Genomic DNA, 14,359 nt, shown 5'->3' on the forward strand with positions numbered 1-14,359 from the left:
ATTCACTACAATCTGTTAGTGAGGGTAGGCGGCGTTGCCCAGTGATCAGGGCGCCGGACTTGAAATTCGGAGGTCGCGGGTTCAAGTTCCGCTCTGACCACTAAGCTGGAGTTGTTTTTCGGTAGATGCTAGTTCAGCTCCTCGGTCATGTTTGGTCACGTTTGTAATTAAGCCTATTTTATTTATTTAAGTGGCATGGCTGAGAACTAGCTAGTTGTAGCTAAGCGCATCGACCACTATAAACATTAACACGTCCCCGTTTAGTCGTCATCAAAACATTTTCTTTTTTTTGGCTCCGTGCGCTGTCCGAATGAACTGAGAACTGAGTGCGTCTTTTAATGAAGAAGATACTAAGAAAGCCTTCGAGAGACGCGTAAGAGCGTAAAAGCGGGAAAAAAAAGAAAAAAGAGTTTTTATTAGCTGGCTGCAAACGAAATATTCTACTCTCTCTCTCTCTCTCTCTCTCTCTCTCTCTCTCTCTCTCTCTCTGTCTGTCTCTCTCTTTTGAAAGTTTAAGTTGCCACGGTTCCACGGTTATCGCTCTTGTTACCAGTCACAATATCTCCGAATTTTGTGATGAATTCCCCTCAAGAATAATCCCTGATGCTTTAAGCGAATGCTTTGTAAATTAGCGCGGGAAAAAAAGGAAAAAGTCTTGTAAACAATTTTGTCTGCTCAGAAACCCCCCTGGCGCCAAGCACTCCAGTGGTGAGTGACGTACAGACCACTTCAGTCCGCCTGTCTTGGTTTCCATCCGGTCATGACGGAAATAGTCCCATCACATCCTACAACGTGTACGCCCAGAAGGGCTCTAACAACTGGAACCTCCACAAAGATGACGTCAGCCCATCTGACAGACAGATGTCCGTCACCCTCCGCAATCTCTCTCCGCACACGCAATACCAGTTCCATGTACGTGCCGTCAGTTCAGTTGGAGAGGGAACACCAAGTGGAGCATCCGGGGTGATTAGAACACTTATAGCAGGTAACTGTTACTAACGACACTTACTCTCAGTATTCACTGTAATTGATACCACCAAGAGGCTTGATTCTCGCCGGGCAAGTACAGTGATTAGTTATTTCCAGCTTACGCGACCGGGGCACACAAAGCAATGCCATCTCGTGGGTGGAATGCGAGTCAAATTGGTTTGCGAAACGAATTTCTTTCGTTATGTTGTCATACTTGTGCTTTTAGCTTGTGGTTCATTAACTCAGGCGTTTAACACGACCTCCTTATTATATACATCTAGCTGTTGTAGTCCAATGTTACCCTTAGTACAATTTTGTATTTTCCGTTGTTTTAAATACAATAAACCAGGACAAAGGATGAATAATATATCAAACACGAGAGACAGTGTTTCATCGAGATATCCAAACACCGAGAAGAGAATTGAAAATATGACGCGCAGCGGAGTATTTTTGACGAAATTCGATGTGTTTGGATAGCCGATGAAACACTGTCTCGAGTGTTTGATATATCTTCTCAATCGAAACAAAAACTGAGAAGTAAACAGGCAAGTAAACTCGTCAAAATCTATGCTAATTAAGATGGGGTACGTACGTATCCAAACCTCCTTCACGGTTTTGATTTTCTTTGTTTTAACTTGATGAATCATTAATGAGTTTGAGAATACCCAATAGGCCATATTGATACTCCTGGAATTGGACTGGAACTAGCTTAAGCTTGGAATGCAGGTTAATGCGGGGGAATATCATTAAAACGAGATGTATTTCATTTGCATTTGAAAAGGAAACTAGTCAGTTGCAAGCCAGTCTAATGCCGAGAATACAAAATTTATATGAAAAAATTCGCGTGGAGGAAGTGCCGGGAGATCTTTCTTGAAGCCATTTTTTGTCATTCGAGAAAGTTTCCGCACAAAATTTTCGTCATCATTTTACGTGATATCATTGGCTTAGAAAATTCCTACTGTCTTTCAGCCAGTCATAGTCCAGACTTATGATGTGTAATTTGCACTGGTGTTACACTTTTTGTACTGGTGTTACACTTTTTGCTCTCGTATTACACTTGAACTGCACTGCTCTCAGCCAATCAAAATCGAGTAATTTTTCCATGTATTAGGCCTATTATACACTTGTACCAAGAGTAAGACTGAACCACACCACCCATGAAGCCATTATAATAATAAGGTGGCTAAGCTTTTGGGAGGTTTGAACTCTCGTTTTGCGAATATACTTTGTGACAATATTTCTCTTGATTTTCAGCCCCTTCCGCTGCTCCTCTAAATGTAAACGGAGTGCCACCTAGTGCTGATTCTATACTTGTACAGTGGCAGGTGCGTATGTTTTGGGTTGTTTAATACAAATATCAGGGACATAAACCGCGAATCGTGTACGACCATGAGTGGTAGTCCTGTAATGCGAGTCTCAATGAAGCGACAAGCAGTTGGTATTGGTAACAGGCCAGCTTCGATATATTGAAACTCTAACTTTGCTCTGAGGCTTAGGGGAAGTAGACAAAAGAAATCACCTCGAGGATGAGGGATGAATACTTTAATTCTTTTTGTTTTATTCCATCAAGCCTCGGAGTCAAGTGAGAATTTTGATATATCAAAATTGGCCTATTCCCGAATGAGATGCTAGTCTATAGTACTATCGAGTATACAACGACTTTCCTGTATTCTGATTGACTACATTTTATGGCATGGTATATATAAAACGCAATAACGCTGACCAGCGCTTGAAACCACACTCCTCCCTGCGGAGTCCAACGCACGTGCGCATGTGTGTTGTAAAGAAGCGAACAATTGTGCGCAGTATCTTTTGATGTTTTAAATTGGCTAATTTTATTTATTATTTTTTTAAAACTATTTTCAGCTTCCACCTCCAGAAACCCATAACGGTCCTCTGCGGGGCTTTAAAATAGCTTATCGTCTGGCCGGTGTAGCCGCCAGTACCTTTATTATCAAGAAGATTGTAAATCCAGCTGCCACTCAGGGAAATATCGACGGCCTCGTACAGTGGACTGCCTACGAAATTAAAGTGCTTGCGTACAATGACGCAGGGGACGGGACGTACAGTAACCCAATCAATGTTACCACATCGGAGGGGGGTAAGTGATGACGTCTAAACCTACACGGTACATTTACTTATTTGTCGTTTCTAAGCGATATCCAGACCGTGAAAATGACAAGCTGCTATTTTTTTGTGTGTTACTAGTCAAACAAAACTTCGGAAAGGATTCTCAAAATTTGGGTATTTTCCAGTCTACGTTTTGAAAATCTACATGTTATAAACAGCTATCAGCCATTATGCCCCTGGAAGGCATCAAAAAGCCATATTTCCCATTGGAAACATCATAATAGTAAAATATTTTATGTATGAAGTACTATTCCTATTACTACTTTTTTTCTATTGGCCAGAAGTATGAGATTCCCTGATTTTTTCTGGAATAATCAGTTCTGCAACCGTAACCAAAATTATATAAGAATTGTTTATCAATAATATTAATTATGTTAAGCTTTTGATCTTCGGGTTTCTTCTTTGGCGAATTCTGTCGCGTCTTTATGAGCTTTAAGGTTTGAAACTCACATAAAAGGTAAATAATCAAATTAAGGTTCTACTTTCTCACTTATTGTATGTATCTTGCAGTACCAACCGCTCCCCCTCAGGAGGTCAAAGTGATAAATGTCACCACAGTCAGTGTACAGTTGGAGTGGAAGCCTCCTCCGCAGAGAGAACAGAACGGACGCATAAGAGGTTACAAGGTACTTTGAAAAAAAAAAACACTCTTTATTACGTTACATTCCTACCCCGTAGTCTTGTTTGATACTCAACGCTGTTTCTCGAGTGATCTGGAGAATTTTTCAACTAATTGTCGGAAATCTTGGGACGTTTTTGGGTTACTTTTGGAAATTATCAGAAATTACAGCAGGCAAAAAAAAAAAAAAAAAGAAAGAAAGAAAAGAAAACAGACAAAAAAATCGACGATAGTAAAAGAAAGCAATAATGTCGCTTAATAGCATCAACCGTTTGCAAAAGGAAACGAGCGGTGTCGAAACAAGACTCTCAATTCAATTCAATTCGTTATTTACGCTGTAAAGGGCATTTACACATAATATTATTTTACATGTATATGGTAAAGTCATGAAAATTTTCACGAATAGCGATCACAAAGGGCTAAAACTTTTCATGACATCGTTGCACACAAATGTTTGAACAATTTACCTATACATTATCTGCTGCATGTTTTGTGGAACAGTTCCAAGCATGGAAGGGAAGCACGCCCAACAATGTACTTCAACGAGTGGCTGATCATGACGACACGGAACAAATTCAGAGGGGTACCCTGGGGGGCTTAGAGAATTTCACTCAGTATACTGTTGCTGTAGTAGCATACAATGGTGTGGGAGACAGCCCCAGGTCCGATACGATAATTGTCAAGACCGCAGAAGGAGGTACGTGCTACATGCAATGTGTTATGATCTGACACAGTTTACTTCAGCAAAACAAACGTTTTATATTAGTGTGGATAAAATGTGAAATAATTCATATTTGAACTGCGGTTGTAGATGAAAGTGAAAAATGGTCATCGCAGTAAATTTTCCAATTTAAGCAATTGGAAAGAAGAGGCCTGAAAAAACTCAGGGCTTCAACGGGATTCGAACCAGTGACCTCCGCAATACCGGTGCGATGCTCTACCAACTGAGCTATGAAGCCACGCATTGGGAGCGAGGTCAATTAATTGAGTTCATATCTTCCCGTGAGGAGTGAAATGATGTGAAGAATATATGAAATAATTCATATTTGAACTGCGGTTGTAGATGAAAGTGAAGAATGGTCATCGCAGTAAATTTTCCAATTTAAGCAATTGGAAAGAAGAAGCCTGAAAAAATCAGGGCTTCAACTGGATTCGAACCAGTGACCTCCGCGGTACCGGAGCGATGCTCTACCAACTGAGCTATGAAGCCACACATTGGGAGCGAGGTCAATTAATTGAGTTCATATCTTCCCGTGAGGATGATCATTCTTCACTTTCATCTACAACCGCAGTTCAAATATGAATTATTTCATATATTCTTCACATCATTTCACTCCTCACGGGAAGATATGAACTCAATTAATTGACCTCTCTGCCAATGTGTGGCTTCATAGCTCAGTTGGTAGAGCATCGCACCGGTATCACGGAGGTCACGGGTTCGAATCCCGTTGAAGCCCTGATTTTGTTCAGGCTTCTTCTTTCCAATTGCTTAAATTGGAAAATTTAATTGCGATGATCATTCTTCACTTGCGTTTTATATTAGTCTTGTGTAATGGAGTCTCGTATGACTTTCCCAAACTTTTCAAATTCATGTTTGTTTCATTAATATCGTAGTCAACAATTATTTCAGGTATTCTACGATTTGAAGACGATCTTTGAAATCGCAGAAACGATTTAAAATACTCGAGATCAGACTCTCGTTATTTTAGACAAGAATTAATTCAATGTTACCACATTGACTCGCTTAATAAGAAGTCGAAGGAGACGTAATTTTGTTCCTTTAAACTCTCAAGTTGAAACATGATTACATCAAAGGTAACTTGTTGATAAATGCATTAAAGATCTGCATACCGTCATTATCCTTACCCAGTTCCAGACGCGCCCAGGTCATTTAGTGTCTGAGATTTACGCGGACGCCTTGAGAGTGAGCTGGGACCAACCTCTACGATTGAATGGTGTTCTCACTGCCTATCTGGTGACACACAGGCGAAATGACACACTTCCTAGCAGTGGACAGACGACAAGGCTCTCAAACACTACCCTCTCACACACTGTGACGGGATTACGGGCCAATACTGCTTACGGTGTTCAGGTATCCGCTGAGATGCGAATGGGGCCTGGAACGAGTAAGAAACTAGTGGCAGCGACTACGCAGTCTCCAGGTAAGATGGACGTTTTGCTTTGGTTACATGAGAATCTTTATAATTGGTTTATCCAAGCACCAATTACAGGAAGAAATACCAGGTCTAACTTGTGTAATTTGCGCAAGGCACGTTAGTCTCAGTGCTGTATCTCCCCACCCGTAACAAACTTGATGCATTGTAGGTGAAGTATTTCAACAATGGGCAAGTCAAACGGTTTAAATGACAGCTCTAGTGCATGAGACTCCGAGTGGAGTGGTCTGAGCCAGCGTGACGACTGGTCGGCGTCATTGTGTCACTCTACATTGTGTCACTCACATTGCCTCACTCCACCCAGGAGTATTCTGATAAAATATGGGGGAGGGGGTAACCTGTGATGGACTAGCATCCCATCCAGGGGGGAGTAGACATTCTCTTTGTTGTGCGATGCAGAAACCAGAGTAAAGTCCTCAATGTAGCTCATCATCAGTCTCATCTCGTGTTAATTTTGCAGAGAAGCCAGGCGCACCCTACGATCTCAGGGTCATAGAAGCAAGGGCCCGGTCCGTGTTGTTGCATTTCACTCCAGGTTCATCCGGCAGGGCTCCTATTCGGACCTACACAATACAGTACAATAACGACTCGTTCTACCCTGTCTCGGCTCAGTGGAAAACACTCATGGTCGTCCAAGATGCTCATCTAGTGTGGAACTTGCTACCGTTGACACTTCCGAATCTTAAACCATACAGTGACTACAGATTTCGAGTCAAAGCTAAGAACAAAGTGGGCAGCAGCAATCCCAGTAACGCCTCGGACACGGTCAGGACTTCAGAAACTGGTACGAAAACGACAACTGAAACCTGACTAAATGCTAGTGTACCTGTGCATGTGAACGCACGAACTTAAAAGCTTTGTTTTTCAGTATCATAATTATCCTTATTCCTGTGTCTATGCTGATATAGAAGGACCTTTGTGCTATGCTTGTGTTTAAGCGTAGCTTCCACCGTTCAAATCTTGAATGAATATCACATAATCAATGGTAAATTAAGTCAATGCTAAGTCGTTGCTTTTCAAAGTACAGCTCGAGCATTTTTTGTTGTGTTGTTGCTTTACATAGCTCCTTCTAGTCCTCCGAGTAATTTGACGTTGCTTCCACTTGGCAAAGACGGAGTGGAATTGAGATGGAAGGTTAGTTTAATTGCATCGGTTGGAGCGAAATAAGCTATAATTTACATATTAAGTAACATTGGAAAAACTGAGGAAAACAGGGCTTGCGCGCAACTTCTGTCGAGAGGACAAATCGGTTCCATCTACCAAGACCGTTCCTTTTGTATGGTTACGAATGCGATCGCTGGAGGCTGGAGATTTTGGTGATTAAAGTTGCTGTAAGGGAGATAAGTGTCTCACCGAAGCATTTTCCTGTTTTCTGTAAGTGAACGAAAGTTTGTCAGAAGAATGTTGAAGTTTTGATGAGTTTTCAGTCTTTTCTCAGTAGCTGGCATTTGTTTGCTTCACGCAGATTCCTCCCCAAGAAACGTGGAACAGTGATTATATTGGATTCTCCATGAAGTTTGAACCACAAGGAGAGCCAAGTCACACATTTTCAATACAGGTTCCAAACAGTCAACTAAACACCTACAAAGCAGGAGGTCTTTTGAAATACAAGCGCTACAAGGTCTCGGTCAGAGCCTACAACTTGAATGGAAAAGGAGCTAGCAATAACAGCGCAGTGGCCTGGGCCTGGACACAAGAAGACTGTAAGAACCCGTATGCACAGCATCCTAATCCTGCATGCTGGTCTTTATTTCCTTACTCCAGACATTTTCTCCTGTGTGAATTCTTTTTTAGAGTTGCATCTCTTCTTTCGCTTAGAGCGCATCTGCGTAGCATCTGATGTCCGATATACATGTAGGAGGCAGCGTGGCCGAGTGGTCAAGGCGCCGAACTCGAAATCCGGAGGTCGCGGTTTCAAGTCCCGCTCTGACCGCTTAGCTGGAGATGTTTTTGGTAAACTCTAGTTCAACTCCTCGGTCATGCTGGTAGATAGCCAACTGGTCTGCCTTCCGCCAGTTGGGATTTTTAAGCCTATTATGTTTATTTGGAATATTTCTTTCTTTCAGTTTAAGTGGCATGCCTGAGAACTACCTAGTTGTAGCATTTCGTCTGCCTCTTTACTCCATATACAAATCATTTGAATGTTATCTTTGTTATTTATCCCAGCCCCATCTACCGCTCCAACTAACCTCGCCCCTCAGGTCACAGGCGCGACATCAGTGACGCTTACATGGGGATCTGTTCCAAGCGTTGGACGAAATGGTGAAATCCTTGGTTACAAGGTAAACTGGTCAATTCCTTACTTCTGCTGACCTGTTTGTAAGTAAAATTCAAGCGCTCTGTGCCCAAACCCGGAAGGAATTCTCCAGCAATAAACTTTTGGACTTGAGATTGGCATCGGCTTATAGTCGGGAGGGTCAAAGCTTTAAGGCAACTGTCAAAGTAGTTAGAAACAGAGCGAGACGGTCGCATTCTTTTAACGTAAAATACTAACTTTTCAAATTCAACGTCGCGCGGGGAAACGGTATTTGTACTTAAGAAACCGGTTTAACAGGATGTAGTGCTCTTGGTTATCCGAAGACTCGTAAAAAAATACGATACAACACACTGAAATGTCTAATAAGATATATGGTTCGTGGGTTTGTTTACATGTGTTAGGGGATTTAAGAAAACCACGACGGCAACGGCAACGAGAACGTCGCTAAACAAAAAGTTTACTGAGCAGAACAATGGCTATGCACGCACCTTATAATTCTTGGTACATTTCTTTGTCATCCTCTGCAAAACAACAACGTGAAATTACTAAATTCTGCGTTGTCTGAATACTGTGAACCACGACGGCTAATTTTCTAAATTTTATCAATTTTATCGCCTTGTTCCAGATTCAGTGATAGTTTTGACAGTAATAAACCATATAAATTCATTTTTGAGTTATTTTTTTGTAAAAAAAATACCTCTTAGTCGGCGCGTCGGGTATGTCATGGACGGGTCAATGGATGAGTGAGTGAGTGAGAGATGTATGTATGTCACATCAATCAGATTGGATCTACTATAAACAGCCAAACAAATTTCTTGTTGTAAAGGTAAATGGTATGTGAGAAGATTTGATCCCGATAGAGTTCAGAACGGCCATATTTATTCCTCTATAAAAGAGGAGGAAGTATTCATATATTGGGTTTACTTCGACATTTTCTGTGGGTTAGGCTGAGGATTTTAGTTAAATGAACGAGATGAGCCTTGAGGTTTGAAGCAGTTCGTGAGTTAGTAGTATGCAAATGCAACGAGATTAGTTACAAAGGTAACTTGATACTTTTGTTTTTCACAAGGAGTAAATTCAATTAGAGGTCACGAATCGTCGCTTCTAGTTATTAGGACATGTTTTAGAGGGGACGAGACTTAAGATTTGAAACAGTTCTAACGTTTATAATAGTAAGTGCGGGTAACGATTGCTTTGTGCTTGTTGCATGCAAATATAACGAGATCGTTTTGTTTTTAGTTACAAAGTGTAATTTGACACTCTTGTTTTTCACAAGGGAGTAAATTCAATTAGAGAGGACGAATCGTCACCACTCTTTCCCACGAGATGTTTGCTATCTTTAGTAACAAATGGTAACTTAACACTTGTTTTTTTATATGGGAGTAAATTCAATTAGAGCTGACAAGTTATCGGCTTTTGTTTCCAGGATATTAAACAAAAAAGAAGCTTTCATTTCTGGACGGTTTTTACGTCTCTCCAGTAGCAGTTTAATAGTTTTATTTGATGACATTCATTTCAGTCCGATATTTTTAAAGGTAAAAAGTATGAAAACTGCTCAAATATTCTTTGAAGACTGCGCAACCAAAAAAACTTGTCAAATTAACCAAATCATTACTGTACCATGAATGCTCCTATCTCCGACACTTTACACAAAAAAATAACTCTTGCACGCCTTGCGTGCCTATGTTTTAATCGATGTTGTCGTCGGCGTCACCGTCATAGCTTCTCAATCTCCCTTATGTTTCTTGAGCATAGTGCGTGCAAAGTCGTACGTGTGTGTTGCAGGGGCATTCCATCGAAATACAGTTGTAGATGTCTGATCGGCTTATCGGATCTTGAAAGAGCTTACAGTAAACTACTGGGTTATACTAACAGAGGTTATGTTCCTCTTAGATTTATTACCGGATCGTTGGGCGTCAGTACACGGAGAAGGAGAAGGAAGTTATTAACGGCCTCGTGTTCTCTTCTGCTCTTGCGGGATTGGAGAGCTTCGTCACGTACGAGTTCCAGATCCTCGCCTACACTAGGATAGGGAATGGGCCGAGAAGCACAGCGGTCAGAGCAAGAACTTTACAGTCCAGTAAGTATTACAAGAACTGAAAACATTTTGACCCATGGGTTGTTTACCATGTACACGAAGAAACACGTTTTGTGCAAATCCCATCTCCACAAAGAAAAAAATGTTTGTAAAAGTAAGTTCCATCCGGATTGACCATTTACTATTCACTCAAAATAACCCAATTTACCAAAAGAGACTAGGACGGGTTCGACCTGATCATAATTCCAAGATAAATGCAAATGGTAAACGCATTTTCCATTCGGATATTTAGGTTGAAAAGTTTGATCTGCCTTTCAAGATGTTTGTTTACTTCGAGAATTTTACGGTCCGTCGAGCCAAAATTGTCTTAGCATTTACATTCTGACTAAAATTTGCGGATTTTTTGGGTAAATGGTAAACCGCGGACTAGCAAACTCCCTCTCTTTCCTCGACCCCTCCTCAAACCCCTGCTTGTCACGGGTAAAAAAATGTACGTTCCCTAACCCGCTCGTGCTCTGTTCAGGCCCAGGTCCTCCTTCTCGCGTCCATTTTACAAACGTTAGCAGGACGTCCGTGACGATAGCGTGGGACCCACCAGTCTACCCCCGTGGTGTGATAACGAGATATAGAGTGGCGTACCGTTTTAATTCAACGTCGTCTGGTTTTATATGGCAAAGCTTACTCGGCCGTAATGAACGGCAAAGAACTGCTGGGGGGCTGAATGCTCAGTCGTTTTATCGTTTCTTCGTATGGGCCGGCACAAATACCAGCTGGAGCGACCCGCCCGCAGAAGTTGTTGTATATACCGGAGGCTCAACAGGCAAGTAAAGGTTACACGTACACTTTTGAAATGGAGGACCTCCAGTAAGCGATCTTTCACACTTTGTACGTTCCGGCTACTTGCTTCAGAACTATTTCTGTGTGGTAGTCACACACCCTTGCTTTTGCGAAAACTCATGCTAGAATTTAGGTTACTTAAACGTAGCCCGCTGATACACCGAAAATAAGCATTGCATGAATGTAACTCACTGCACTGCGATATCAATATTTAAATGTACTGAGCGTGTAGAGCGCTTCTCTACTTCTACCCATTCTATCGTCTAGGCGTACTTACTTTAGTGGATAACTGCAGTATGTTGTAAATATGTAAATGTGCTTATTCTCTTTCTAACCCTTTGCTTAACAGGTTGTTAAAATGGTTTCTGTAAGAGAATAAATTACAGTAACTTCTTTCCTAACCATAAAGTTGTACGGCGGTTTATTGCTTTGGAAAGTTCCTTTTATTCATGGTCGTGAATGTAATGGTTGTTTTCCTCTTTCCGCCACAGAACCCCCAGATACGCCATTCATTCTGCCGATATATTTTTCGGACATCAGCGAGCGGTGGATAATCGTTAAATGGCAAGCCACTTCGGATGTTAAAAGTCCCTTGAGGTTCTTCACGTTGCAGCTGAACAAAAATGGCGAGGGCTGGCAGGTGTACTCTCCAAACGTTCCTCACAGTTCACGGAGCCTTAAAGTGAAAGGTCTTATTCCAGGAGAGACTTACACGTTCAGGATCATGGCTACTAACGACAGAGGCAACAGTCCATATAGTGTTGCGTCCACGGCTGTCTCTACTCGCCTTGCCCGTGAGTTTGAACTCATTGTCACTACGGTACTCTTCAATATAAGAAACATGTTAGTCAGTACGTGACACAATCTTTTCGGAGAACAATTCCAAGTCTTCTCAACAGGAGTTCCGGCTATGACCGGTTGGACTTTTTAATACTGAGATAGACTGGAGATTCGTGGGAGCTAGTTTATATAAACAGGTCCACGTAACAAATATCCTCGAGCTGTATCGCAAGAATACGTCATTTCTGAGTTGCTCTCATTAGCATTAACCCAAAAACAAAAGGGTACGAGCTAAATCCAATAGTATGGAATAATCACTTAACTCGAGTAAAAAAGTTATCTGTTTCGTTACCTAGTTGAAAAAAAAAAAAAAAAAAAAAAAAAAAAAAAAAAAGAACGGCAATGAAAAACTTTCGTACCTTTTCGGTTGACGGTTAACCCCATTGAGACCCTCTGTTTGAGGCATAAAACTCATATTGTGACTTACGTTTATGTTTTTTGTTAGGTATGGACAAACCAGAGAATGTCAAGTTAATAGTAAATGACTCAAACATCTGTAAGGGCGATATCATCAGTATCAACTGTTCAGCGGACGGTAAACCTAGTGTTCATACTTATCAACTGTTCGAGAATGATATACAAGTGCCTGATAGTGACGCAGCAGGAGTATGGAAGCGAACGATGTCAGCGCAAGGAAACTTCAAGTACAGATGTGTGGCCAACAACACTGTAGGCACAAGTGAAAAGAATGTTACAGTTACCGTCAATGGTAATTAATTTATGGACTATTTCAGTAATAATTGCAATACCAGTCACCATCATGTCTGAGCACATGTACAGTACCACCTAGATACAAAGTCACTACTTAATCAGGAGCTCTCATGTTTGTACGGATAAATGGCAGTTTTATCGCCCTACGGCTTGTTAGTTTTATTGCAGTTCGGAATTAATGATGAAATTAAGTGTCCTAATTTATGGAAAATGTGTAAGGCCGTAGCCCGGCTTTTAACACCAACGATGCAAGTCTCTTAAGTTCACGCGCCGAAGGCTTGAGCCTCTGGAAGGCTATGAAGGCATGTCCTCCTATACCCCGTAAAAAACCAGAAACAAAAACAACAAAAACAAAATTGGGATATACCTTGAGGGAAAAGGAATGAGCAAATGCGTGAGTAATGAATATTTCATTGTGAGAGAGTAATATTACATTCGTTTGCGTTAGGCTTGATTACTCTGAAAATGATATAATTTATTGCTTACAACAACAACAACAACAACAACAACTAGCTTTATTCGCATGACCATAAATACATACAGTGTTGCAAAAGCTTTAGTAAACTAAAACTAAAACTTAAACTAAAACAGTAATGATTTTCATGAACATATAATAAGTTTGTGATAAAGCGATCAAGTTGCATCGGCTTAATTTGAAAGAAGAATATCGCGTAGATCAAAGCAAGATGAATTGAATTTTGCTAATTGAATGTTAATATAATGATTTCTGGAAGTTATAAGTTCGCCGATGTCTAGTAAAGAAAATACAGTGGAATCCCGATTTTTCGAATCTCCAAGGGGAACGAAAATTGCTTCGAAAAATCGGAGAATTCGGTAAATCGAGGGTAAAATTACAGTGTTTGACTGAGCAGAGGGAACGACTTTTGGTTCGAGCTATCGGGAAGTTAAAAAAAACGAGGGTTCGAGAAATGGGAATTCCACTGTAACAGAGTATTTGTTGCAATACACTGGAGTTCCGATTTCAATTCTTAGTTTGTGACTGCCTATCATAAATTTCACTAGCTCTTTTCTTTTACTTAGCTTCCTTGTTAGGCTTAACTAAGTGGCGGATGTATAATCGTTCTTAAAATTGCAGCATACCTATTCTCACTGCTAGGCTGTGTAATAAGTTGACGGCGCCGCCGTTTTTCGGCCTCCCCTTATAAACCAAATATGATAATGTCCAGGTCTTGTTTACCAAATTAACATTCGTACCCGAAGAGCTTGTGTTTGTTGCGTCAGACACATTAGGACCGTTCTTGCCTTTAATGAACTCGCCATTAGAACTTTAACTTCTTTTCAGCACTTAACAAAAATTGTCTTTAACAATTATGTCTTGTACCACTTAAATTAATTTTATAACTTTAACTGGGTTTGAATTCCATGCCCCAATGGCATATGTGCTACAGAAATTATTTTTTCCAACTCGCAGTGCTTTTCAAAATGTTGGGATAAAATCTAGACCAGACACTCTTGCTAGCCACAGCCCTCATCACTCCAACGTTCTCTAACATTATAATTAATTAAATTTGCTAGGAAGCATTTCTATAATAAAGATTTACGTTCTAATGATTACTATTTGTTTTATACAGTCCCAGCAGTTATTTATCCACTGGAAAACATCACTGTTACAGAAGGTGAAAAAAGGACTTTAACATGTTATGTTTCTGGGAGTCCTACTCTATCTGTAACATGGACAGAGGTGAGGACTGGAGTCCGTACAATGGGAATCACATGTGAGCTCACACATATCAACAGGAATGAGTCTGGGAAATATAACTGTG

At 40.8% G+C, this 14,359-nt stretch overlaps 1 protein-coding gene across 1 annotated transcript in view; it reads left to right on the forward strand.

Annotated features, from left to right (window-relative positions):
- Nucleotides 1–14,359, forward strand: part of LOC145492238 (uncharacterized) — a 213,475-nt gene that overhangs the window by 46,332 nt on the left and 152,784 nt on the right. The window contains 16 exon segments of the mRNA XM_081471595.1: nucleotides 680–985; nucleotides 2,224–2,294; nucleotides 2,836–3,070; nucleotides 3,610–3,725; nucleotides 4,220–4,415; nucleotides 5,589–5,610; nucleotides 5,612–5,880; nucleotides 6,353–6,676; nucleotides 6,956–7,026; nucleotides 7,358–7,595; nucleotides 8,059–8,174; nucleotides 10,043–10,229; nucleotides 10,711–11,007; nucleotides 11,516–11,818; nucleotides 12,310–12,573; nucleotides 14,168–14,359. The exon segment at nucleotides 14,168–14,359 is cut by the window's right edge and continues 54 nt beyond it. Of these exon segments, the coding sequence (XP_081327721.1) occupies nucleotides 680–985; nucleotides 2,224–2,294; nucleotides 2,836–3,070; nucleotides 3,610–3,725; nucleotides 4,220–4,415; nucleotides 5,589–5,610; nucleotides 5,612–5,880; nucleotides 6,353–6,676; nucleotides 6,956–7,026; nucleotides 7,358–7,595; nucleotides 8,059–8,174; nucleotides 10,043–10,229; nucleotides 10,711–11,007; nucleotides 11,516–11,818; nucleotides 12,310–12,573; nucleotides 14,168–14,359 (3,207 nt within the window).

The sequence above is a fragment of the Orbicella franksi genome, chromosome 7 (assembly GCF_964199315.1).
Source record: "Orbicella franksi chromosome 7, jaOrbFran1.1, whole genome shotgun sequence".
Classification (NCBI taxonomy): domain Eukaryota; kingdom Metazoa; phylum Cnidaria; class Anthozoa; order Scleractinia; family Merulinidae; genus Orbicella; species Orbicella franksi.